We start from the raw sequence: 27,926 nt of genomic DNA, 5'->3' as shown, positions 1-27,926 counted from the left end.
TTATAAAATAATTTATATAAATAATATTAATTTATATAAATATCTTAATTTAAAATATAATTATAAAAAAATAGTAAAGAATTATGCTCTATTTGAATTGAGAGATGAAATGAGATGATTTTAGATGAGTTGAATAAAATATTGTTAGAATATTATTTTTTAATATTATTATTATTTTGAGATTTGAAAAAGTTGAATTGTTTATTATATTTTATGTAAAAATTTTAAAAAATTATAATGATGAGATAAAATAAGATGAGTTTAAATCACTTTTCAATTCAAGCGGAGCCTTATTATTATAAGTTTGACAGAGACGCTTGTGCGTGCTCTCGCTCTTTTATTTATTTTTTTATGTAAATTAAAATTACATAGATTGTAATATTTAATAGAAGGTTCAAATTACATAATTTATACTTAAAAAGAAATAATCAATAATATAATTAGAGCCTCATTGAAACTTTATAAAAAATTTCTTTCACAAGTAATATGAAATTTCATATATTACCTATTCTTATCTTTATCATGTGGAGGAATGACAACAAGTTTTGTCAAGTTCAAATTTATAAAAATTTATAACCATCGTTACTGCCTTACGTAAGTATTTTATTTTATTTTTAACAAATTTGTGATATAAAAATTATGAGGAAAATAATTTAATTAATTTAATAAAAATAAATAAATAAATATGGTTTGTAACGTATGAAACGCTGTTTCAAAATATATTGAATTTCCATTTTTGGGCACTCGTCTTTTCACTTCTATGTAGTATATTGTCGATTCGCGCTCTCGGGACATGGACTCGGCGACCACTTCTTGTGAAGCCGACGAGTGGGAGCTTTATAACGACGATGGCTTCGTCTACAAGCGTAAGAAGCACCGCCTCGACCCAGCGGCCGTTGGACAGACGTCGAATACGGATCCCGAGGCGGAGAAGAGGAATCGGAGGGAGCGTAAGAGAGCGACGCTGCTGAAACTGAAGGCCCGGTACCAGAGTGAGATCGACCGGTGGGAGCTTTTGTCGGAAGCTTTGCGTGCAATGGAGGAGAAATCCCGTCACTGTGAGAGTCAGAGTTCGATCAGACGGCAACAATTAAGCGAACGAGAGGAAAAAGAGCTCACGGCGTCGTTCAGTTCTTCGTCTTTGCATTTGCCTGAATTTGTTAATGGGTCACTAGTGGATGAGCTCCTCTTGCAGGTCGGATTCTTTCTCTTTTTCTTTTTTTTGGGGGTCGTTGTCGTTTGGTTGGCGGGAAACTCTGGAAAAAAAATAAAGGAATTGAAAATTTGGGTCTCTTAGGTTTCCCCGATAAGATAGAAAACACACTCTAATCCGGCTAATTGAGACTATTTGGCTAGATTTTTTTGGGTAAATAAAACAAAAGGATTAAATCATTTGGCTTGATTGAGCTGAATTCTTTGTTGTCCTCGGGCACAAAGTTGAGTAGACAATTGAAAGTTTCCCTTTTTTCTATCTTTCTTCAGTTTCCGAGCAACCAAATATTAGGGTTCTGCTCAGTTTCGCTTATGGTTTCTCATTCCTGTTGAAGAATTGCTGCTCAAGACTCTATTCCTTCACCATTAGAGCTCTTACTAGCATCAAGGATTTCTCTTACTATTTTTTCTTTTATAAAACCCCAGTTCCCCTAAATTTTGAACTTTCTTAGATGTTGGTCGTACGGTAATTTTGGATCTTCCATTCAATGTATACCTTCTGTTTTCCTTTACGGTGGCTTGTAATTGCGGTCCTTCGAATTTTACTAAAATTCCGAAGTTTTAATTCCTTCTATGTTCTTTATACAATTAGCCACAGAACAGAGAAAAAGGTTGGACAAAGATATATTTATCCTTTATGAAACAGAAAGAGGGGGGCTCATTTTAGTCGTGTTTCATTACATCTTATTTATCATTATAACTTTATTAAATTTCTATATAAAATATAATAAACAATTCAACATTTTCAAATTTCAAAATAAAAATAATATTAAAAAAAAATATTTTATTTAATTTTCATTTCAACTCACTATCCAAACCACACATTAGACTTTCAAATTGTACAACTCAAAAACAGAGGATTTGGTTGAACTCCATTTCTGGCAGCATCCTTATTCCTAAAAGCCTCGACAATGCAGGTGGAAGCCGAGGAAGCGGTAATTCATGATGTCTCACATCTATGTGATGTAGCAGAAGCTATGTGCAGTGCACAAGAGGACCGATTGAAGCAATCTTTAATCGATCTTCCAATATGGGCTTCACCACATGAGCTCATTGCATCACTGTGTGATGATTGAGTTTTATCAGGATGGGGAGGGAACAGTCGAAGCTAGTGGTATGTTTGAAAACTTCACCTGTAAGCTGTAACAGTAATTTTACTGCTCCAAGAACAAGGCAAGCTATATGCTATTGTAATCCGCTGTCATGTAGAAACTCTCTACTTTCAGACAGATGGGAAAAACTTATTAGAGTTTAGTGTTTTTTAGTTTTAGATCATGTGATTTATTAGGGGCTGTTGTAATTGAACTAACCATCTAATGAATGGAGAGAAGATGGAGAATGCCTGAAGTAACTTGAGTTTCTGATGAAATTGTGTGGTATGCTGCATGTGTTTACTATTTCTATTAAAAGTTTCTCATCAAGTTTTTAGGCACATTTACTTTGTGAAGTGTGCCCATTTCTTTGGTCATAAATCTTAGAAGTAAACCTTAATTTTATATTTGTCATCTTCAATCGGTACATGGATTATACTTAAAAGAAAAATGCTAAATATATTTAAAAAAAACTTACAAAAAATTTATTTCTCCATGCGTCAATTATCCATGCGTCAATTATTGATAAGTTGAAAATTATAAAATTTTAAATTCAAAATTTGAATTTAAAAAAAGAAATTAACAAAATAAATCTTATAAGTAAAAATGTGAATAAAACTGTAATTACATGTATCACTACTCTACCATGCTAAGAGGAGTTTAGAACTACAATGTGCTCCATCATTGGATATGGTAAAATCAAACAGAAGCAAAAAGAAAAAATAAATTGAAGATTTTAAACGAATGGATCTTATGCTCTCTTCTGGTTTATGGGAGCAAGAGGGAGCCAGGGGGGTGTGATTCCAAAACTCTATAGTTTCAGGGTTTAAAGCTCCTCGGCATTTAGACAAGAGGGAACAACTTCCACTGGCACAACAATAAAACCAGCTTTCCGACATTCATCCTCCAGAAGCTTTACTTGTGGAGGCCCATCGGGGCAGAATGCAACTACAGCTCCTCCACTACCTGTGAATTTTGATGCAGCACCCACCTTTCTTGCAACCTCCACCATTTTTATATTTAAAGCACCAAGGGCATCGTCGCCAAACATGCTCCTGTACAAATATTTAAAAAACGCTACTCAATAGCTATAAAGGTACAAGCAGGCTCTTGTTGCGAGATTAGGAAAGGGAAGGTCATTTTTCAAGGAGTTGTGCATCTCAGACAACCATCATCCTTCCCAGACAAAGGCAATCTTTCTATACAGATGGAAAACAGAAGAGCTACCTTAAGGTGTAGTTGGGGAGCTCATGTCAGAATTGTTACAATCAATGACTTCTCATATGCGATTTGAACTGTCGAGTGAGATGAATCTCTTACCTCCGAAGATCAAAATTATGATTCATGAGCTTTGCAAGTTTGGAATAGTCCTTTTCTAGTAATGTTTTCCTTCCTTCTTTTGCTATATTTGCAACTTCTATCATTGACGATATTATAAACTCATCACCACTAAGCCACCTTTGGCGTACAGTACTGTGAACCTGCATTTACAAGTAATGTATAAAATTGAATTCTTCCATTACTAAAGCAGGATGGTCACCTGATCCCAGTGTGGGTGCTAGTAGCTAACAAACTGATAAAAATTAAATAACTGACACAATCAGAAACAACTGAAACAAAAGGTAATTAAAATGTGAATGTCGTAGAGCATGTTGGTTTGACAAAATTTCTCCTTGTTAAAAACGAAATCGATGGTAAGACCATCAGACCAACTTTAAAAACAAGAATTACTGCTCCCATCCAATCAGATACAATTTACTTCTACTATAGTGAGTACTCCTTTGACTGCTAAAAACTATTGCATGCCCTTTCATCACATAAGGAGTACCTAACGTGCCATTAAAATCATGCATAACTAAACCAGATGAGAATGGTAGCCCATAATAAATAAATAAAAATATCACTACAAGTTAGGAGGGAAAATTTAGTTCAAAACTAACCTTCCCTGAATCACTAGGATTCTCCGCATAGATGAGATAAAGAGGTGGGAGAAGACTAATATCCATGGGTGTATAGATGCCATGCCCCAGGTCATCCATGTATTCCTTGCTAAAATCCTGCATTAGGAATTTGAGTATCTGCTTCATTGCATTTTTATCCATTAACTGTGACTAACATGAGTCAAAATTTAAAAACATGTACCATGTACACAAGACCCCCATAAACCTGTGCCACCCGGTCTTGAAGACCAGCAACAATACCAAGTTCCTTCTCGGCAGCAAGGACAAGGTTAGGTCTGACCTCCACTTTAATCAAATGCCTAACTCTGTAGAAGTCAAGAAGGCAGCTTAGGGCAGCACAGACAATTGCACTAGAACCTGAAAGTCCTGTCTGAAATGTCAAAATTATAACTTAGTGTCATGTTGTAATATAAAAATAGTCAAACATGAAGCTCTATACAACTATTACTCCTATTTAAAAAAAAAAAAAATAGCAACAACAAAAGGACAGTACAAAAGTCAACAAACTTTGCAACAAAAATCATGCTTGCAATTTAGTATTTGTACACAACCAAAATGGATAACATCAAACATAGTTGTTGAGGTGCGGATGGTATCTTTCTCAATGTTATGGCCACTTTTATTGGTGTCCAAAAAGATTTAGAAAACATAACCTTTAAAAGTCAATGTGAATAAAAAGTTTGACCAAAGAACACAAAAATTCAAATGTTAATGCGTCAAACTACACATCAAATTCAAGCTATATTGGAAGACACGAATAACTGTCATTGATCATTATAGATACAGTAATGAACAACTACATATTAGAGTTAAAACAAACAAGAAATGAATATCAGGCTTTGTCATTTATTCATATTGCAGGCTCGATTCCTCCCAAAAAAACAAAAGTCTACCATGAGTCATAACTAATTCACAATTCTAAACCTTAAAGGTGGAATTTGACTAGAGTCATAATTAATATTGTCATGAATCCTTGAGAGATTCCCAGGCATCCTCTTATTTGTTGTGAATAGCTCAAGAGAATCTAAGGGCACACAAGCATTCAGTTCATTTAAGAATCTAGGATTCCTCCAAAACTTTGGTTTATGCGATGATGGACTCCATTCAAAACTAATTTGTATAAACCCCTACGCAACAAAATGACAGAGAAATGGTGAATTTTACATTGGAATACTGGAAGAAAAATCACAGAATGGTGCATCATAATTGACGTAATAATGATCAAACAATTGAGATAATGATGAGCACACAGAGAAGTAAGTAATATCTGGTAGGACTGAGTTGAAGGTCTACCTGGCGAGGGATATTAGTGTCATAGGATAGAGTGAACTTTTTCCCATGAATGTCAATCTTGTTATCTTTGCAATAATTATGAAACACTTTACAAATTGCCATAAGTAATCGTACACCCCCATAATAACCTTCATTATTCAATCGATTCACCTGTAAACAATAGGAAGATCATCTTTTTAATCCTCTAAGAAATCCGGAATCATTTCTATCACATACAAGGACTAAGACAAATATAGACTCAATGAGCTAAAATATGTAAATGATTATTTCGGTTAAATGAAAAGATGATTTTGAGGGCATAATGGTTAAATGAAAAAAATAACAATATAGGAACACCAATGCCTACAGAATTCAATCAAATGAATATTCATACAGAACTCCAAATACATAATAACATAACAAACAGCAATAACTTTGCCATACGAATGGTAACCTCCCAATCTGTTAAAAGGAAGGCATAAATACTTAAATGGTGAATACATATTCTACTGTAGAATATATCATCTATGGCTGTAGAACCAGCAAAGGTATTGTTAGCCAATTTAGCTCTTAATACAGGATCATTCAAGCCCATACAAAAAAGTAACCCTAATATCTAACCATCTGAAAAATAGAGCAGACTCAGACAAGCTACAATGGTGAGGAAAGACCCAAAGGCCTAAATCATTAGGGGCAGACCTACGTTGGTTTATCTATACAAGAAAAGAGAACACTATTTTTGTTGTATCATCATCCGTTTATAATTATAACTACAAAAAGCCACCAAATATTGATGCATCAAAACTTGTATTTTGTGATTAAAAACGAGCTACTGAGGTTTTTTTTTTGTTCACGACATACCAAATAGGAAATTATAGACGTGCAACTTCTGTGGAAAATTATGACCTAAGACTTATTTTGGAATTGGATTTAAGAGTTGTTCCTTCTATTTTATATAAATGCAGGCACATACGTGGTCCCCCTCCCCCTCCCCTAACAAACACCAAAAATTCTAGTTTCGTTGCTGCTAGAGCTGTGTCCCTCCCATAGTTGGTCTACAAGGGCTTCACTTTTATTTGATTTTTTGAACTGCGCAAGGGATTCAATTGGATCATATGAAACCATAAACATTGGTACTTACAGAAGATAACTCAACCCACCCATTTAATAATAAGGATAATTTAGAACTGTACCTCTAATGCCATCGTTTCAAATCCCGCAAGTCAATATCTAATTTAATAATTGATCACAATCTAAGTTCTAGAATAACGATAATAAATACGAGCTACACGTCAGTCTAAATCACTTTCGAATTTAAACCAAAAAATAAGCACGATTCTCCCAAAAATCGAAACTTTGATTAAGCTAAATGCCAAATTAAATAAAACCATAAATTTGAGCGTCTTATACGTATTCATTTAACACTAAAAGGAAGAAAATAACAGATTTACAAAATTAAATGAAATCCCAGAACACGGATCTTCTATTTCCAGATCAAGCACACCAAAACAAAGATGCACCCATGCATAGTCATGCAAATGTATATATAATTTGAGAGAGATGGAGAGGAAGGACGGACCAGGTGATCTAGGGAGCGAAACTGAACGAGATCGTGGGTGGGGTGGGGCTTGATGACGAGCTCCTCGGACGGCTGCAAACGGACTGAAGCCCAAAAGTTGCCGAGCGTGAAAGAGATCGTACGGCCGTAGTATACGTCGCTCGGGTTTCCAAGCAGTCCTACCCTGGCAAAGGCCTTGTGCTCGACAGCACGCGAAGCTGAATCCAAAGAAGTTCCTTGTGTACCCATTGGAGGAACTCAACTCCTGATCCCTCTGTATGTAACCTTCTCGTTTGTGCTCATTCCTTAGTAAATATGCATATGCACGTAAGTACCTCTAGCCCGTCAAAGTGCCACGTCAGCAAAGATCACATCGGGAACTTTCTTGAGCTTGAAATAAAGGATAATTACGAAAAGAAATTAATTATGTATTACGCCATCTTTTCACTCTAATGGGACATTATCTGTATATCAATTATTAAATTTATTAATTTAAAAGATAATTAATTAAGTAATTAATGGATAACATCATACAATAAGATAATAATGAATTGATCCTTATCATTTAACGAACATCATATTACGAATAAATTGATCCTTATTACATAGTAAGATAATATATTTTCATTCGATGAATATCTTATTACGAGTAATATGGCATTTTAAAAAAATAAAAACACAAGAAAAATCCAATAAATTGATCCTTATCCATCGTCGCTAATCTTAGACAAACTAAGGAAAGAATTGCCTTGCAATTTTGTTGCAACATGTTTAGTGTAATGCCAATTAGGAAGAAATACATGCGTATGTTCACAAAGAGATGAAGAAAGTCTACTTTACTTGCTCGTTTCCTACCTCTACCTCTCCCCTCTCTCTCTCTCTCGTTATTATCCTTTCTTTCTAGTTTTTTTTTTTTTTTGCTATTTTTCCTCCTATTTAAAATATGAGTAATACCAGATACAATAAAAAAAGAGTGAAATCAATAATTAAAAAATCTATTTTTTTAATATAAATATTATATTTATTTACTTTTTTAAAAAAAATTACATAATATTTACAAACTCTGTGATTACAAATATCATCTCTCTTGAAAGAGATCACAACTCTGTAATTCTTTTTTGTTGTCTCTCTTCAGCCTTCATCTACGTACTCCTTTTGGGTAGACCGTTGCGGACGAACCAAGCTGACATTCCAAACTCTGAATTACATTAAAAATCACCCATTAACACCATACACAGCTAGGACCATGAGACCAGCCCAATTTAATTGGAGTCCTTTCTTCGTGTTTTATTATTTTTTGCTCTTTATTAACTAAATTTGAGATATTTGTTGAGATCTTCCTCCACCATTGTTTGTACTATCATTTTATTCAATATGATTTTCATATTGCCCGTAAAAAGAGAAATTTAAAAAAAAAAAAAAAAATCCCATCGTAACACACACCCAAACAATGCCTGAAGATCAAATAATTAACGCCAGTCAACATTAATTTACACATTAAGAGATGGTGGTCTTTTGTTCATGGTTCGAGGAGGAATTACAATTAAACAAAGGGTAAACAAAAGCAAACCTATGCAAAAGACAACAATGAGAGACTAAGGCATATTTTTTAGGAAGCTTGGGGGTGGGAGAAAATTGAAATGACCATATATATATATATATATATAGAGAGAGAGAGAGAGAGAGAGAGAGAATCAATCTTCCTCCTCGTCAACATCTTCAGGCAGTCCACTTTCATCCCCAATACATTCAAGCAGTTTGTCAACGTCCTCTCCCAACTCCAGCAACCTTGCACTTAATTTGTCAACCTTGCTCTGTTCTTGCCCAAGACAGACAAGCAAATCATTCAGTTCTGCCTCACTCTCCTTCTGGGCTTCTTCCCTTGCCTCAGCCCTTATCGCCTCAACATCTGAAAACGTTGACGGCTCTCCACTCTTCATAGCTCTCACCTCCTTTTCCAGATGGAAGTTGGCCTGTTCAAGACTGTTATAAGCATCAGATAGGCTCTTCAGATCGGATTCCATCTTCCCAGCTAAATTTTGATACATGGATGCCTCAGATTCAATATTGGCTTTCTCTGCTTTGAGCATCTCCAACCGTTGAGATGCTTCTTGAAGATCTCTTCGGAGAGTCTCCACCTGGACTCTATCCAAGGCACCACTTGCTCTCTGCTCAGGCTGTGAATAACCACCTCCACCTGTTTTTGCGAGGTCCTCAGCCAAAAGTGCATTCCGACTAAGAAGGTCCTGGAAAAGAAAACAAGAGAAGGGCAGATAAAAACCAAGTCCGTCCATATTTATTTTCTACTTGTTAAATATACATACTGAAGTGAAATTCTATGAAATCATTCTACAATCATTCCAGGAGCCTGTAATCACCGGTTCTTCTTGTACACCAAACTCGACAAGTCATTTGTGTTGACTGCAAAGATTAATATGGTTGAAGATGCAGTGGCATATTATTACAATTATTGCCTATAAAGATGTTGAAATTGTTAGCAGCAGTACAGCATATTAAACATTTTGAAGACCAATAACACCTCTTGTAACTCCAAGAAGGGACATACACTTTTTTTTTAATAGATAAGAAGGGACACATAAATCAGTGCTATACTAGGCAAATGATATCACATCTTCATCCATCCATGATGCTTTTCGAAAGAAAAACATCGAGGAATATAATATCATGTCAACAATACCTGTATCTCGGAGCACTGCTTCTCCACAAATGCTTTCAGCCGCTTGATATACTCCCCATCACTTTCCCCACTTCTCTGCTCCAATTCTGCTGGCACCACTGCCACCTTGCTCTTTGGGTGACTATAGACCTCAACAACGCTTTCTCTGATATCTGCTTCCAAACTCTTAACAAGGTTCACAAATTGAGCGTCAAAGATTGCTGACAGAATCGGATGGTCCAAATCTTTCTGATCAGACAAATTCCTCTCATCAACATCTTCAATCTCTGCCATACTAGCAGCAGTAGATCTTGTCAAAGGTTTGCGAGGCTGGGCTGACTTTGCAGAGGTAAAAAGGAAGCTTTTCTGCATCTCATCAAACTTCATGAAGTATGATGTAAGCCCAAGTTTCTGGCCTATGGTATCAACTACTGTGAATGCATCCTTTCCATTATCAATGGATTTATTGTAAATTACACATTCTCCCAAGAGACATGCTGCCAAACCCCTTATGCATACCGTAGCAGAGGAATTTGACACCAACTCGAGCAGATATGTAAGGTGGGGACGTGAATCTAAGAAGCAATGCACTGCACTAGGGCATTCAGCTAGCCAGGTGACCAGCAATTTCAAGATAATTGGTTGAACATACAGATTTCCTGATGTACTTGAGATTCCATCTTTACTTTTCATGGAGGAGGCGAGTACCATATATTTCACCATCCGGTGCATTAGTGGCTCAGAAGCTCCTATGGATGGCATGGGTGCCTCAAGTTCGATGCGCAAAACCTGCAAATTCTCTAATAAGATCAGATAAATAACAGAGAGTCATTTTCCCCATCCAAGAAGTTCCAACTAAGAAAACCAAGTTTTTCCCCCTTACTTTTTAGGCTTCTCTTTTTCAAATTTCAATGGCCTAAAAAATAAAAAGGAAATACATCCCAGTACAGTTTACGTGAAACATTGTCCACTCTTGGGATTAATCCGTCCAGTCTAATGCAATCATTCTCCATATAACTTTTAACCCGACCATTATAATTTCTGTGAGCAACCCATATACATGAAACATCCCAGTACAGTTTACGTGAAACATTGTCCACTCTTGGGATTAATCCGTCCAGTCTAATGCAATCATTCTCCATATAACTTTTAACCCAATCATTATAATTTCTGTGAGCAACCCATATACAAGGGGAGTATTTAAAAGTTACATATGTTGGTCATAATTGTACTAGATACAAGGTAAGACAGAAAGGACTAGGAAATTCGATTGCTTACCCTTTCCTTGCACTGGATATTGTCTTTTAATATATGAGAGAGAACACTAGCAGCTCTGCAACAAGTCTGTATTTCAAAATATCAGCTAGGAAGTTTTCAAAAAGCAAGCGCCCAATTAGAAATTTAAGTTCCATCGGCAGACATCAAAAGATCAAAATCTTCTTATGTAAAGATGACATGATCCAACACTTTCAGCTGGTACTACTTTTTTACTTAAAACTTGTGTTTAAATTACTAAAGTTTCACATTACCTCAAGATCACCATCCTTTTCACTCACAGTAAGGCCGCGCAATAGCATGCTGCAGGAGAAAAACACTTTAGGTTATTGATCAAAAGTAGCTTTTTCCACCTAAAAAAGGAAAAAGAATGTGATGATCTATTTTTAATTCATTGGATGTAATTCAATTTCCCGATCCGCTCAGAGTGAAGTATTCAATAGTAAAATGGAGTCCTCAATGCACATAGAATATACAAACCTTCCAAATGACATGTTCACATCCTCCTCAAGGGGATCATGAGTCATTGAATGTGGTTGAGGAATCAATGTGGATGCTAACATTGTTTGGCCATCGGCATTTTTCTGATTCAAATGTGGTGGAGCAAGAAGCAAATTAAAATAAATCTTAAACATACAAGGCCAAGTAGCAATAATTCACATTATCAAACAATTTAGTCTATAAAATACACATTGAACATTCCCAAAATGAATAAAAAACAGAAAACGGCAAAAAATAGAGCAGATACACATCATCAACCTCACAAAAGTTCTTAAAAACATAATCCGCTGCAACAAACTCTTGCATACTAGACGACCGCAAAAGGATTCGAAGAATTGAATTCATAGCAGGTTCTACTTGAGGTTCGTCTCCAAGAACTTTGCTTGCAAGGACATCAATATTCTTGGGATGTCCAGCAATCAGATCACCAATGCATCGTAATGCCTGAAAAAGAGAATAAACTATGAAAAGCAACTTAACCAAATATACCTTCAAGTTCCCTCATAATCGGGCATAGCCTATCAAAGTTACAATTGTATGTTAAAGGCAAGAAAAAAACAAAATGGATTCGCGGAGGTGTATACATATTCCACCTAACACAGAAATATTTGACACTATGCTACTGAAACTGCAGAACAAAGGCCCATTGGATGCACATCCTCTCCAATATTCTTCCATTTATTTTTTTATGGCGAGGAAACTTGGAGACAATGCAAATGCAATATGTCTTTTACCAAGCTAAACCCCAGCTCGTGTAAATGTGCCCACATCACATGGATCAGGTAAATTATCGGTGAAGGGATATGGCCCCTAGAAATTGTTAGCACCCAAAGGTTTGAACCCTTGACTTGGAAGGAGCATACCCAAAGACCAAGGCCCTGACCAATTGAGCCAACCCTAGGGGTTGCACCTCATCAAAAAGAAAAAACACAAACATTTGGCAAAAGAATTTGGAAGATTAGCATAGAGCATTGAAACTTTAAAATAGGATTCTTAAGCGTTTACTTAATGTAATTATCTTACCATGCAACGGACAGCTACTGGTGCCCACTGGCTTTCAACACTCAACATCAGAAGATGATCCAATATTTTTTTCTACAAACAATGCACAACATACAGTGTATGATAGCACCAAAGCAATAATTCTAATGCTTTAATTAATAGCAGATGCAAAGTTAGTAAGGAACCTGAACCAGAGTGGTTTTATTTGTCAGCATATTCGCATATTTTCCAGGATCAGCCTCCGGACCTCCCACCATTAACAAATTAATGGTCTCTAATGCACTGAGGAGAATAATTGTCTACTGGCATGGCGTTTGTTCCCAGGACAAGAAGAAATAACATTAAGGCTTCTGTGACAGCATGCTCAAAGGGCCTATGGTATAGATTTTACAATTATTTGAGTATCTAACCTTTTGTTGAGTGAAACTGTAAGTACTTCCCCGTAGCTTCAAAATTGATAATAAGGGGTCAAATCCCATAGTTTCCCTCAATAGTATCTGAAGCACATTTAATATTAGCAGCAGGAAAGAACCTCGTGCATTAAATTTTTGGATGCATAAATTTTAATATGACCAAGGCTGCAAACCTGATTAGATGCATTATTGTGGAGAAGATTGTTCAACAATTCAAGAGAGTCCTGCACAGTTACATATATAAAATTTTTGTGACCAAGATATTCATAGAATTCTCAAATGTTTGTAAACAAAAATAAAACATTTTTTTTATTGGTGTAAAGAAAAATAGAACTGAATGGAGGATTATCTAGACACATAGGGAGATCTAGAAGGAGGCCGTGATACATGACAATAACTTTGTCTTCCAAGTTCTGATAAAGACAAAAGGCCTCAGAAACAGGTATCAAGACAAACACGTGAGAACACTGCTCTTTTATTCTGACAGATTCTATACAAAGAATAAACTTCCTTCACTATGTTTAAGTGCGTATTTGGGCAAGTAGAACCACACAAAGTAAAATCATGATAATGGATCAACAATATTTCTCGCTGTAGTTTTCCCCTCACCTAAATGTTTCACTGGTACAGGGCAGATGGGCACCATTATCCATAAGAGGGCCACAAAAAATTTAATACAAAGCATGTGGGTGTCAATATAAAAAAACAGTGGTGAATAACAATTGCCCTTAACTTAGGCTACAATAAAAGAAAACTACAAACAAGCTAGAACGAGTAGATTAAACTTTCATTACAGGATGACTAACGATGAATCACCTGCACAACGACACCACCCTCTGAACCTCCTTCCTCTTTGATGATGCTGAAAATCTTCTCGAATGCACCTTCAAAGACCACAATTTTTTGAATCTCCTAAAATCACAAAACCATATTACTTGGCAAGGAAAATAAAAAAATATTTTGCAAGTGCACATTCACAAGAAAAATGAAATGAAGAAGTGAAAGTTAAATCTTACCTCCGCTTCACGGGTTAAATAAGTAAGCAACAATAAGGCCTCGTTTCGAATAACCTAGAATAACCACAATCATTATCAATAAGAGAACAAGAAGATTACTGGAACATTAAGTATAAGTCAAAGTTCCCTTCTCACATATTATTACAAAAGCCAAACAGGAACCACAATCACCATGGAGAGGCTATATGCAGAATTCAATTTTTCTAATAAAACGAGATCACATTTAAAAGCTTCTGTTGTAGAGAAATATGCCCATGATAAAGTTAAGTTGTAAAATTATGAAAAAATAGAAGCAAGATGTCACAAACAAGCTTGTACCTCACGATCCATTAGCATATCCATCAGCCGAGTTATACCGCGTGGAATGGTAAGAATGGCTTCCTGTAGCCTGAAGATGAAATCAGAACAGATTCTTCCCAGCAAAACTCGAAAGAATAAAAAAAAAAGTTGAGGCACAAAAGCAAGATAGTAACTACAAAACTAATACCTATTGGTAGAATTTGTGAGGAGTGCTGTCAAAAGTTGAAGAGTATAATATCGCACATAGAAATCCTCCTCCGACTGCCAAAACACCAAGAGAAATGAAAAAGATCATACAGCTTTACGCATAAACCAAGCAAAAAATAACATAAACAGAGGAGGACATTAACCACATATTCATGATGATCCAACATGTAAGTGAAGAGATCTCACCAACAAACTTAGAAGAAGAGAAATGCTATCCGCTTCTCTGGAAAGCAAATCAGTATTCATTAAAGCTGGTTGAACCTCATTCTTTGACCCTTTTGCATGCTCAATAGGAGTCAGGGCACCTACAAGAGTTTCTAGAGCACCTCGAACCTGCACAAATGGAATGGGTGAAATCATTGTCATACTCAGTTTTTTTTTTTGGCAAGTCATTTTCATACTCAGTTTTTAGACATAATAAAACTAAATATCATTTTGTTATATAGTGTTTTTTCAGAATGAAATGTTCATAAAACCAAGGGAAGAGAGAATACAGTATAACAATCAATCTTCCAGACCAAGTAGGTAACCATTGGAATAATACTGAACTAGACCCCGTTCCCTCTATGTCCATTCAATCTGAATCTTGCTGCATGAATGCACTGTAATAATAGTGAATTATTTTTCATCAACAGTAACAAAAAAAAGGTACTCCGAATCTGTTTGGAGCTATTTTAAGTTTTGAATCTGAGATGTTAGTTTTGCTTTTAGGTTTGTACACATCCCGTGTACTAGGATCGCAGCACTTATTGCCCATTTTATAAAAAATTATTACATGTAAAAAATAACGAATAAGATTTTTGTGCCCCACATAATCAGTTTCCAATGCACGCATAAAAGAGCCTTAGCATTAGCAGAAAATCTGGTTCTCCATCACAACATCTGGAGAACCATCTCCATGATCTGAATACACCTAAATCCTCAATTTTTATATGGTAAGTAGACTGTGGAGTCCTTCAAAAAGAGATTCTGAAATTATAATCAAGCATATTTTCTGCAAAACCAGGCCAGAGCCAAATCTGTGCAATTACTCCATCATGGTCATAAGCAGTAGCTCCAATAAAATAATAGAATTTAGGGATCCAACTCCAGAAAAACGGCTTAGCCTAAATAAAGGAAATAGAATCTACAAAAATAAATATGGATAAGACCAATGTGTTTACATAACTGTTGAATGTAACCAATAAAACATAAAACGTTTAAGCTAATAGGACTGCCAAATTGCCAATACTTAAGAAAATGTCATAACTGTTTCTCCACTACCTAAAAACCCTTACTCGAATCATCAAGCTGCAGACAACTGGAAGTCACAGTCAGTTCATTCTCTCTTTTATTTTTTATAAGTAAATCAGTTCATTCTCTCTTAAATGGAGAACTTGGTAATTACTTTTTTGAGTGATGAAATTGGACTGAGAACAGGCAAAACATGACATAAAGGAAAGAAAGGTCTGTCACCATTTCAACATCATCGCGTTCTTCCTTTAAGACTGCCATAATTACAGGGAAGCCTGAAAAAGTAGACAAAATACATTATACAGTGATATCATTATACAAAGACTAATTCACTTCGTCAAAAAGGAGAATCATTCACCCATTGCACCAAATGCAAGCTGGGCAGCTGGACTTTCTGCTACAACAGACTGAAGCTCGGTCATAGCACTCCTCCTGTCCTCCGCCAGTTTACCATTGCTTATACGGTTGAGCAAGCGCTCAACATAGCTATTAATACAAAGCAAACAGCGGATTGATTACATGAATCAAATACTTCTCCAGAACATAATACTGCATGTTGATGACAAAAGGATACGCAGTCCAAATTCTTTATTTATTGGCACCAGGTGTTTGAGAACAAAGACCCAACTAATCTTGGGGGTGCACATGCCCTCAGCAAGGAGTTTTCTGCATGTACACCTCGGGTTATTCAACGGGAAACTCCCCAGTCCGATGGCCCCTAGAAATTATTTGCACCCAAGAGGATTCAAACCTTAGACCTGGATGGAGCATACCACCAAGACCAAGGCCCCTACCACTTGAGTCAACCCATAGGAGTTATGGAAAATAAAAGATGACTTGTAACTAAGGAAGCAAATAGCATTGTCAAATATTCAAAATGTAAAAAATTTGGTTGAAAGAAAGGCAAAAGGTGGCAACTACAGAACAAGACAGGCAATATTTCTTGAAAATTACTAACCAAAACCAACGTATTTCTACATTAATCACCTATTCCAATGAGATAATACATTAGTTACCAACATCTATCACATTACACAGACCATAGCTCCAAAAACTCTAATAAAGCACCAACAGCAATACAAGAGTATAATTTTATCTGCAGTCTGTTTTGAGAAGGCATATCATAACTGAGTCAAATACAATAAGCTTGAACTCATAAATATCATCCTCGTGGAGAGAAACTTACCTGTCTTCGTTTGAAGCAGAATTCTCATTGCCAAAAACAAGCCCAACAACCCCCTGCACAACAATTTGTTGCTTAATTACATATGAGTATATAGAATAAAAGCATGACTACCATTGACATATGAATATAATCAAAAAAGAAAAAACCAGCTAAGAACGAAAAAAACTATTCTTTGCCTGAACTGAAATACCATAAATCCTACAATTGAGAGAGCAACTCAACAATCAATTAACTTATTACATCTCTGGAAGGGAAAATGAAAAGCATGCTGCTCATGATTGCCAGAGAAATTCAGTCACGCTATGTGACCAGTAATCATGGTATGCAAACATGAGCTTCCAATTCAAATTCACATTTTACATTAACTTTGAATATGCACTATTGGAGATTCTAAAATCTCACAAAAAAAAATGTGATAGGGCTAAAATACAGTAGCACAAAGGAAAATACGAAAATGTATGGTCAACACACCTAATTGGCAATAAGTACTTTGTCGATATATTAACATGTACAGCTATGAGAGCATGCATTACAAATTTAGGCATTGAAATTTGATAATGCATAGTCTACAAAAATTTAAAACAAAAAAAAATATAAAGAGAGCGAGAGAGTGAGATGACCTTGTAGCCAGAGACCAAATCCATCTTCCTCGGTCACCAAATTGCAATAAATCCTGAAATAATGCCAAGAAGAATTTCATCAAGAGAGACGCTTGGGGCCGGTCAGGTGTCAAATGTTATTTTACACCAGCAAATAAGCAGCTGCCACGTATGACTTTCAGTAATATTGAGAAAAGACCGGCATGTAGCAGATCACAATTTTGTATTCCCCTCATGTGCCCGAGATCTCTCCTGTGCCCCCACCCCCGTCGGCCTCCTCTGGTCTTTCTCTCTCTCTCTCTCTCTCTCTCTGAAAAAAACTTGTCCTTTGAAACACTGTGCCCCCACCCCCCTTCCACCATCCCTCTCCCTCTCTCTCTCTCTCTCTCTGTGCAAAAAAGAGCCTGCGCCCACCGTCCCTACTGACCCCCCCCCCCCCGGGGGTTCAGTTATAGTTTTGATTATCATAATCACATTGAGTTAATACAATGTTATCTATATGACTCAACTCAACTAAACCTTAACCTCAACTACAAAAACTCTTCAAGGTCGACAATAGATTCGATTAACGCGAAAAGATAAATTTGTCTGTCTGTACTAGAAAAAGCACCATGAATAGAAATTAAAATCTACAGATCGCATTATAACCATAACTGTGTAGCCCTGCACCACATTTTATAAACCATAACCATTTTGCACCCCATACACAGCATGGAAGATTGAAACCATGGAAGAAACCTAATTAAAGTTGAAACCACGGATTATTACCAAATAAATTGTCCCTAAATCCAGAATGCATATGACCTAAATAAATGGACCCAGCCACCGACCCTAAATCCAGATTACATAATAAATTAAACAAACTTACAGTCGAGTTCGTTGCTTCGGTTTGTTCCAAAGCACTTGCCGGAGAGGAGAAAGAGCATAGGGCGCGGGGGAGAGAGGAGAGAAAGGGAAAAGGGTAGAGGAGAGAAAGAAGAGAGGGAGAATCAGGGAGAGGCGCGAAATTACTTGATTGGGATGGCGAGATGATCGATTAAGTTGATCAAAAGAAGCGTACCGATCTCGCTGTGCCCTTATTTTCCCGGGGTTTCGAATAAAGAGTTTTATTTCAGTTGGCAAACTCAGTATTGACCCCAAACACGAATCTATGGAGCTCGAGAAAATTATCAAAAATAAAATAAAAATTTAAAAAAAAAATAACGTGGCGATCACTGGTAAGGAACCGCAAACCCTAACCAAGAGATGGAAAACCTTCGGTCCTTCGGCACGAGGAATCGGTCTCGGAGCCCAACCAATCTTTGGATAGATCCAGATGGTCCAAAATGAGTGTGGGCTGCTCTATATATTGATCGAGCCACTTGGAGTGAAAAAAGCCTGATTAGCAGCATGTAGGGCTGGGCAAAATGAAAAGTACAGAAGAAGCCCAACCACTCTCTTCATTTCTCTTTAAAGACCTAATCAAAGAAAAAATATATTTGCAAGTCTATATTTTGACACAAGAATTGCTATATAGTTGTCACGGTAGCCGTGCATATATTGCGTACACTACGTGACTGTTTTTAATCTTTTTTTTTATTGTACAAAACACATCAGACGGTTTCTATCCCTCTCTCTCTCTCTCTCTCCAGCATTTCTCTCATCAGCTCTCTCACATCGTCATCTCTCTCTCTCTCTCCTTGACTCGCATGCTCTCTCTCTCTCGTCTCCGCTCTCTCTCTTATCAACTCTCTCTCTGTCAGGTAGTAATTTCGAATTTGAGAAATGTATGGTTTGGATGATACCATGTAAGGTGTGTAAAAGTGACTGCTCCTAAAAGTGGCTACTCCCAATATTTTTCCTTTTGACATATCGAGATGCCAATTAAGTGGAGAATCATGTGGAGATGTGCTGCACAATTAATAAATAGTATTTGGATATTTATTATTATTATTGTAATGGGTCTTACAACAAGTGATGTGTTGCATACTAAACTTATAGATACCATAACTCATCCAAAAAATTAATATACGATATGATCAGATAAGATCAACGCAATGATACGAGAGCGATAAGAATATAATATATAACATGATTAATATCAAACCGTATGGACCAGGTTAGTAGTCAAATGAAGACTAGTACTTCAACAAAGTAATAGCCCAAACTACACTCTATAATAAATTCCAACTGTCCCAACTCCTTTTGAATTCGAGTACATGAGTTGAAGACCATGAAAGGGATCAAAACAATAATGCAGGACAAACGGGAAAAGAAAAAACTTTATTCATCTTATTTATTTACAAAGTTGAAAAAGAAAACGAAAGCTTTCTTCTTGTCCCTTGAACAGTATGTTGTGTTATTGTAATACATACCCCTTTACGACATGCAGTTAATTTATTCTTTATGGCTTTAATTAGCTTAGTTTAGATTGTTTTAAGTTGCAGCTCAGGAGATGGAGACAAGTGTTCAATAATAGGACAGGGTGACATAAGGGATCGGAGGTAACAGTCTCTCCCCTTAAAATACCCAGTATCGAGTCCAAGGAGACAGATGTTTTAAATGAAACAAATAAGATTATTGAACATTTCAAATTATTGAACAAAGAAGATCATTAAATAAAATACCTAGTATGTTTTAAGATAAATGCTAGGTACAGTTTTCATTTAGGGACTGCAATATAAGTTTAGGCTATTTTAACTTTAAAATTTTTTAAAATTACAAAATTATCCCTCCTAAAATGATGTTTTCTCTCATTTAATAATGTGACTGCACATGCAGTCCTCACTTGAGGACTGCAAATAGAATTTCTCATGTTTTAAATGTTCACGAACATTTCTATATATCAACAGAAAATCTTCTTGGTAAATCTGTTAGCAATTCCCAGAGGAAAAAGCAGGCTCGTTTTTAATGAGCTTAGTATCAGGAATTGGGAAGGAACAACAACCTGTTTTCCCTAATTGGCTTTCTTTTTGCTTATGGTTATTGTAAGAATTTATAGGTAAGGAAATCATGAAAAGAATTGTCAAAACCTTTGATAAATTCAATATCAAAATCAAATATAGTTAAAATAGCTTGTCATCGAGCAAAAATATGTTTTGATGTAATGTTTTCAACATCTTTTTCTAAAACATATTTAGCACTCTTGCAATCAATGCGTAGTAACAATTTTTTGTTTAACAAATTATTTTGAAATTTAAAAATACATAGTACTATATATAAGATTTATTTATCAATAGTACTATAATTATGTTATACAGTATTCCAGACTCCGGAATAGAAGCAAATGATTTGTTCGGACGAGTCTGGTGAAACGATTTGTTTCAGAATGCTGTCGTAACCAATGTTAGAATCATCTGTTTGAGCAATTTTAAAAGAACCAATAATAAGGATACCGTGACACAAAAGAGTTTTAATGTGTGTCTTGATTTGTTTAACAAGAGTAATATGGATTTTAGACCAAGTACGAGGATTGTTATGTAGCCTTTCAAATAGTGGGCGGCATTATTTCCTCATATCTTTGTAGAATTTGGTAACATAATTGCGATAACTAAATAATCTCTACAATTAGGTTTTATCAGTAATAACATCTAAGAAATTGTCAGCAAATTTAATAGTCTTGTTAATGGATCTAATTTTGCTTTCGAAAATTTTATAACCAATGAATCTAATTTTTTAAGAATAACATATGGATTTTAGTAGTTGGGTTTTATCAAGAAACAATAAGACCATTTAGTCACATAATATCTAGAAACGATTGCAAATGTTTTCGGTGTTCATTAATAGATTTTAAAAATATGAGAACATCATCAATAGAAACAATGGTAAAATAGGTGAATGAATTGAATATATCATTCATAATATTTTGAAATTCATTAGGGATATTTTTTAGATTAAAATGCATCACATTCCACTCATAGTATTCAAATGAGGTAATAAAAACTGATTAGCAATTTCTTTGTTAAAATACCCAATATATATTTTTTAAGAAGCCGAAAGCAATGGACGTGTTGCTAGGCCACAGTTATGGGCCGTTATGCAAAAGATGTATAATCAATTATGATTGTTAGAGAGCTTAGTGTACGTTTGAGATGGGTAATATAGCTTTTAGTTTTAATATTTATAATTTAGAGTCTAAATATTAAGTGTTAACGTTGAAAAATCGCACAACATATTGGAAGGGGGAGAAAAAGTCATTTCCAGCTTGCTACGATGATTCAGGTCTTGATCAGTGTAGTTTGGAGCCATCGGCGACAGTCCGATGTGGTTATACGACATCCTTACATATATCCATATCAACGAATAGGAAATAAATACAGAAAAACAAAAGAGATACAGATACATAAATTTATGTAGTTTGGCATAATGACTACGTCCACAGAGTCATTTTGAGGATAAATTTACTATAATATAATTGTTTTACAATCTATTTGGGTCTCTCATTCTCGCTATATAATGGAAGTCTATATATTATTTTATGAAGTAAATGCTATATTTGGAGTTCTTGTCGCCAGGTTGAAAAAATCGAAGAAGAAGTTGAAGTATGAGTCTGGGAGTCCCCCGAAGTTGTCTAGTCTCTTCCCCTTTATCTTTTGCCCATCGTTCTTTTATATCACATCTCATATTCTTTATGTCACATCTCATATTTTATTCGAGACACCATTTCTTTTCTCCAACCTTTGTCCCATCCTTTACTCCCCTCTCACTTCCCTTTTGATGAGAACCTCACCCTTTGGCTGGGTGTGGAAGATCATATTGGGCAATGGATATTTCATCCTCTCTACTAAGTTTTATTATTAAAAAAATTATTTATGGTTTGATAAGTATATTTCTAAATATTTTTAAATATGTTACGTTTGTTTAGTAACAAATTAAAAAAGTTGTTTTTAAGATATAAATGATATAAAAGACCATTTGATTTTTTAGAAAGTATGATCATCAGTTCTTCTATTCAATAGCTCTACCCGCACACGTACTGACGTGAATTTTTATTTTTTCCCTTAATAGGTGTGTGGTGCAACGCTAATTAGTGAAATTTTTTTTATGATCATATAATTGATAATTTGAAAGTTTTAATTAAAATTATATAGATATTTTTGTCAATTGACGATCTTTTTTAAAATTGGAATTATGTTATGCATTATTCAAAAAAATATCGAAGTAACGATTTTCTCAAGCGTACTTGTTAACTTATTTGGAATTAAAAAATATTTTAATATGTAACACTGAAATAATATAATTTTATCATTAAATACTTTTTTTAAACTATTTAAATATTTTTAAGACCCTTAATGCAAACCCCATACATATTACATGGGCTCATAGGAGGCCTTTATCGGGGCGTGTTTCGTTTGGTTACTAAATCTCTCTCAACTCATCTCAATTCATCATTACAATTTTTTTAAATTTTATCATAAAATATAATAAAAAATTCAATCTTTTTAAATATCAAAATAATAATAATATTAAAAATAATATTATAATATTATTCTATCAATTCAACTCAACTCAGTTCAATTTAATTCAATATTTAAACTTAACCTAATAATTTGGTTTCTTGCAATTGGTTGAACGAAAACGTGGGATGGAATATGCTGTAGACAATCGAAATGTGGAAAAACTAGACTATAAAAAGGTTGCTTATGACGAAAATTGGTCTACGTTGGAGTATCACAGACTCACCTACAACTAGGGTTTTTTTTTTCAGCTTTCTCATTATTTAAAGGGCCTTGCTGCGCATCAGTCGGAAGCCGCAGCACACCCTTCATATTTTTTTATTTTTTTATTTTTCACCCCAGCACGTTAGGTGTGTTTGGGCTTCTTCACACAGTAGAAGATTTATTATTATTTAAATTGCATTGAATAAGCCGTTTGGGTAATGCGAAAAAATGATATAGTTTTAAATAAAAATTAAAAATTAAATAAAATATTATTTTATAATATTATTATTATTTTAAAATTTAAAAAAATTGAATTAAGATTTAAAAAAATTGAATTGTTTATTATATTTTACATGAAAATTTAAAAAAATTATAATGATGAGATGACATGAGTTGAGATGTTTTCTCAATCCAAACGAGACTAATAGGCCCGTTTAGATAGTGGATAGTGAAAGTATTTTATTTTATTTTATTATTATAATTTTTTCTAAATTTCTATATAAAATATGATAAATAATTTAATTTTTATAATTTTAAAATAATAATATTATATTTAATTTTTAACTTATCTTTTATTATAATTCATATCATTTTTACTCAATATCTAAACAGTAATTTGACCATCATTGTCAGCCACCAATTTGGAAGGGTTCACTTGTCCCATCCTTAATTTGTTTTGACTTTAATGTTCTCAATCATGTGTACGTAACATTCTTCTGTAGGAGACCCCATGTATCTATGTGAACTGCATTGGGATGCATGGATCTGTAAACAAAAATAAATAAATAAATTGTATTTTAGTAAATAAATATCCTAAGTTAATTAGGATGATCCACATATATTTTGTTTTGTAGGAAACTACGAAGGATTTTTAAGAAAATTGCTAAAAAGTGTTGAGATAATCCGATAAACTTTTAGGGTAGAGGCTGAGCTATGTAGGTGAGATTTTTTAAAAAATTTATTTATCATTTCAAGTTCTAACTTTTATCTTCCTTCTATTATTTCATGATGTGGCATTAAATGGTATGTTTATAAGTAAAATATAATAAATAATTTTCAATCATCTAATAACATATCACAAGATGATGAGTAACACTACTCTTTTAAAAAATCTGACTAACAAATTACCTATCCAATTTTAAATGCAACCCATGCCATTATTAATATCATTTATATTTTCTGAAGATGCCTTAGAGATGGTTGAGACAATTGTGTCCCACAATTCAGGCTAATAAAAAAGAGTGAATTTAATTATTTAATAATATTATTCTACGAGTTTTCATATTTTTTAAAGTGAGCAAAACTTTTGGTACTAAAAAATTAAAATTTATTAAAAAAAGGAAATAGAAAAACTGAATTTCTCTTCACTAATTTTGAAAGGCCATTGTATATTCATCATCGGTAATGATATATATAATCTTGAAATGTGCAGTCTTCACATATTTTACTTGAAAAAGAGTCGGTCTACGTACAATCTCTATTTAGAAACTGCTCATACAACTTCATACAGTTATATTTTAAAAAAAATTAAAATTAAAATAATATATTTTTTAAAATGATAATTTTTTTTCTTTTATTTTTATTTATTAATGAGACTGCACACGTAGTCATTTCTTAAAAAAAATGAAGACCGTTATTAAAAAATTAATTTTTTCATATGAGTCTAAGATTTACTTTTTTAAAGTAAATATGCGACTCCACGTTCTAAAATTATAAATACAATTTATCATTCATTGTCAACATATTTTACTATGCACAGATGATATTTTCATAAACGACCAAATTATTTTAGGAATTATGCCTAAGCTTAATTAAGATAAGGCCAAGAAAAAAAGGAAAGAAAGAGAGTGGGAATAAATCATTAATGTTGGCTAGCGGAACCATCCCTATTATGTAAGAGACAAACAGGCTTGCAGTTTTTTGTCTTTTGGCTCCAGGTTCTGCCTATCCGATCCAAGAATATACTTTTCCAAGGTTCCGTCTAAGCTTGGCCTCAAAAAACACACGGTCGCATCGCAATTGAACTTTCTTGGAAGCTACGTATAATAAAACCATTCTCCGTCGATGTTCGTGAGAGAGATTCTCTTCGATCCGGTTGCCTATTACTAAACTTAGCTTTCTGATTTTTAAGGTTGGTTTGATTATAAAAAATTAAATTATTTTATTTTTAATAATTATTATAATTATTTTTAATTTTTATATAAAATATAATAAATAATTTAATTTTTTAAAAATTTAAAAATATAAATAATATTATAATAATATTTTATTCAACTCTCAATAAAATATGTGATCTCAACTATATAATCAATCGATTTCAATTTTGATCTCAAATTGTGTTTATTATTCAAAATCAGAATAAAACCTTGACATCGATACTTACATGACACTTGACAGCTATATATTTTCCAATTTCTATGCACTTGGGATTCATCATTGTTTTTTTTTATAAATTTTTAAAGTTTAAAGGGGGTTGGCCTATAAGTTTGTAATATTATTTTTATTTAAAAATTTAAAAAAATTGAATTTTTTATGTTTTATTTAAAAATTGTAATGATTAGATAAAAAAATTAAAATTAAAAAATATTTATATTGAAATAATATTTAGATGGTGAGATAAGAAGATATAAAATAAAATAAAATAAAATAAAATAAGATTTCAAAGATTTTGTAAAATGAGATAATGTTTGATAACTTTGATTGCCGCGGTGAATGACTGGTAGAGACGCAGAGCAAGTCACGAAAGGGGGACACATTGAAGAAATTTGAAAGAGCTAGCCCATTGGCCACGAGCAAGCGTTGACGTAGAGGTCAAGCCGTCCAGTGTTCTACCGCATGACAAAAGTATTATTGAGAATGGATCGTGCTACAGCTCCCCGGAGCTCCCGCTGGGGGCTGTAGGCATATATTGTATGTGTTTTTTTTAAGTTATTTTTTATATAATATTTTTTAATATTTTTTAAAAAATAAAATAAATTTAGAACATCATTAAAAATACTTTTTTAATTAAGAAGTAAAAAAAAGTTATTAAAAAAATACTTCCTTAATCACGAAGTAAAATAAAAAATCATAAAAAATATTTTATATTTTACTTCGTGATTAAGCAAGTATTATTTAATAATATTATAAATTTTTTTATTTTTTAAAAATATTTAAAATCATTAAAAACATCTATATAAAAAAAAATTAAAAAATACACATGATAAAATACACTAGAGCTTCAGCGGGAACTCCAGCATTATCCTATTGAGAATAGAGAGGTCCTACTCTGCAGTATGTAGCTGTCCACTCTGTGTGCCTTATTGTAAATTATATATTTTTTTATTTCAAATATTTTTTTAAATATTTTTAAAAAATACAAAAATATAAATACATTAAAAGTTATTTTCTTAATCATTTAAAAAAAATATATGAGCAGTAAAAATAAAGAAATAAATTGAGAATGTATAGTAGTATTATTCTTGAAAATGATGGGGTACTTGTGTGTATATATATATATATATATTGTATTAATCTAAAATATAAGAGAGCTGTTAGAGACACAAATGAATCATACAAAGAGATATTACACACTGATGTGGCACACTACATTTTTTTTGTTCTATCTCTCTCTCTCCTCTATTTCCCTCATCGTTGGCATTGTCTGCCCTCCTGGAGTTTCTCATAACCACCACAGAAGGCCAAAGAACAAGCCATCGACTTTGATCCCACCACCTTAGCCACTTGGTGGCACACAGTCGACCACACACACGGAATGCGTAATGTGGTCCCCGGCCACCGACGTGCATGGCAAGCTGCCATGGGCCCATGAGCTCCATGCCGGTGGTGCCACTGGACCTTTGGTGTCTTCTGCCTATCCTGAGATGGTCCTCTACCACCATGGCCGACGTAGAGAGATGACACAGGTAGAGGGCAGGGGTGGTAGCTTGGGGGAGGGGAGAAAAATAGAGAAAAAAAAAAAGGGTATAGACGTGACCCACATCAATGTGTATGACTTTTTTATGAGATTTTTTTTTGTGTTTATAATTTTTTTTTTTTTTGATAACTGTCTATAATGTTTTTTAATATACAATTAACACCTTGATTTGATTGTGTTGGTTGTGATGGAGTAGGAGAGGCATGAGGCATCCTAATTGGTGGGCGTACAAAGCGTTTTCAGCTCGATGCTTGGGGTGATAACGAGTTTGTATTGTTTTTTGGGTATTGACAACTTTATACTTCTTTTATTATTATTTTATTATTATTATTATTATTTTACTCTTTAAATCTTGATTAAAAATTCAATACATGAGATTCTTGCATAATCTAAATAAAAAAAAAGAGCAAAAGAAGGTTAATTTTTATAAAATAAAATTATTTTTTAATTAATTTATATGATTACGTGAGTTGATTGAATTTATTTTCTTATAAATTAAGTAAATATGTCATATTTAAGATTTTTAATTCATATTCAAATAGCAAAATGATAAAAAATAATTGGATAGTAAATCAATAATAAATAAGATAAAAATGTATCATTATCATTGTCGTTGTCTTTTTATTGCAAATTGATCCTATCACGATTTGTATAATTCATGAGTGCTGATATTTATTCGGATTGTTTGCACGAATTATTATTATTATTTTTCGATATTATTATTCATATTTTATGGATGAAAAATTCTATTCATAATCCTCATACACCACATACCATATTTTTTATGATTTTTTTAATTTAATTCTCTTACTAAATATATGGTGTATGGATTATGAGTAGAATAATTCAATTATGTTAAGAATAGGAA

General features: G+C 33.8%; 3 protein-coding genes across 4 annotated transcripts; 1 reads left to right on the top strand and 2 right to left on the bottom strand.

Annotated features, from left to right (window-relative positions):
* The first annotated feature begins 730 nt into the window (after window positions 1-730).
* Window positions 731-2,581, top strand: LOC108982500. The gene is made up of 2 exons (XM_018953902.2): window positions 731-1,195; window positions 2,130-2,581. Exons 1-2 carry the CDS (start codon window positions 794-796, stop codon window positions 2,286-2,288), a joined length of 561 nt encoding a protein of 186 aa, XP_018809447.2. The 5' UTR covers window positions 731-793; the 3' UTR covers window positions 2,289-2,581.
* A 301-nt stretch (window positions 2,582-2,882) lies between these two features.
* On the bottom strand, window positions 2,883-7,405 carry LOC108982498 (glucuronokinase 1-like). Its single transcript, XM_018953897.2, has 6 exons — window positions 7,116-7,405; window positions 5,558-5,707; window positions 4,446-4,634; window positions 4,244-4,360; window positions 3,624-3,784; window positions 2,883-3,358 (listed from the first exon to the last, which is right to left on the bottom strand). The coding sequence occupies exons 1-6, from the start codon at window positions 7,341-7,343 to the stop codon at window positions 3,130-3,132; spliced, it is 1,074 nt and encodes a 357-aa protein (XP_018809442.1). The 5' UTR covers window positions 7,344-7,405; the 3' UTR covers window positions 2,883-3,129.
* A 1,158-nt stretch (window positions 7,406-8,563) lies between these two features.
* LOC108982495 (golgin candidate 6) lies at window positions 8,564-18,723 on the bottom strand. 2 transcript variants are annotated; one of them, XM_018953892.2, is made up of 20 exons: window positions 18,372-18,723; window positions 17,525-17,577; window positions 16,905-16,957; window positions 16,077-16,204; window positions 15,941-15,993; window positions 14,672-14,818; window positions 14,466-14,539; window positions 14,297-14,366; window positions 13,979-14,032; window positions 13,779-13,874; window positions 13,136-13,186; window positions 12,960-13,046; window positions 12,735-12,848; window positions 12,571-12,642; window positions 11,806-11,991; window positions 11,527-11,630; window positions 11,301-11,349; window positions 11,050-11,115; window positions 9,793-10,560; window positions 8,564-9,340 (listed from the first exon to the last, which is right to left on the bottom strand). In XM_018953892.2, exons 2-20 carry the CDS (start codon window positions 17,546-17,548, stop codon window positions 8,789-8,791), a joined length of 2,748 nt encoding a protein of 915 aa, XP_018809437.2. In that variant the 5' UTR covers window positions 17,549-17,577; window positions 18,372-18,723; the 3' UTR covers window positions 8,564-8,788. The 2 variants fall into 2 exon arrangements, with proteins under 2 accessions (XP_018809437.2, XP_035549655.1); XM_035693762.1 differs by lacking the exons at window positions 14,672-14,818; window positions 15,941-15,993; window positions 16,077-16,204; ... (1 more) ...; window positions 17,525-17,577; window positions 18,372-18,723 and having other exon boundaries at window positions 14,297-14,359.
* Between the last annotated feature and the right edge of the window lie 9,203 nt (window positions 18,724-27,926).

Source organism: Juglans regia, chromosome 1, assembly GCF_001411555.2.
Source record: "Juglans regia cultivar Chandler chromosome 1, Walnut 2.0, whole genome shotgun sequence".
Taxonomy (NCBI): domain Eukaryota; kingdom Viridiplantae; phylum Streptophyta; class Magnoliopsida; order Fagales; family Juglandaceae; genus Juglans; species Juglans regia.
The sequence above is the reverse complement of the archived record's forward strand: the minus strand, read 5'-3'. Positions and strand labels throughout refer to the sequence as shown.

Excerpts from the sequence above, each read along its gene's own strand:
- LOC108982500 (XM_018953902.2), top strand. The coding sequence starts at position 794 with ATGGACTCGGCGACCACTTCTTGTGAAGCCGACGAGTGGGAGCTTTAT. Across the intron at positions 1,196-2,129 it reads TGGATGAGCTCCTCTTGCAG|GTGGAAGCCGAGGAAGCGGT; the intron begins GTCGGATTCTTT and ends TCGACAATGCAG.
- LOC108982498 (XM_018953897.2), bottom strand. The coding sequence starts at position 7,343 with ATGGGTACACAAGGAACTTCTTTGGATTCAGCTTCGCGTGCTGTCGAG. Across the intron at positions 3,785-4,243 it reads ATCCTAGTGATTCAGGGAAG|GTTCACAGTACTGTACGCCA; the intron begins GTTAGTTTTGAA and ends TTGTAAATGCAG. Across the intron at positions 3,359-3,623 it reads CATAATTTTGATCTTCGGAG|GAGCATGTTTGGCGACGATG; the intron begins GTAAGAGATTCA and ends ATATTTGTACAG.
- LOC108982495 (XM_018953892.2), bottom strand. The coding sequence starts at position 17,548 with ATGGATTTGGTCTCTGGCTACAAG. Across the intron at positions 14,367-14,465 it reads CTCACAAATTCTACCAATAG|GCTACAGGAAGCCATTCTTA; the intron begins GTATTAGTTTTG and ends TTTCATCTTCAG. Across the intron at positions 10,561-11,049 it reads ATATCCAGTGCAAGGAAAGG|GTTTTGCGCATCGAACTTGA; the intron begins GTAAGCAATCGA and ends GAGAATTTGCAG.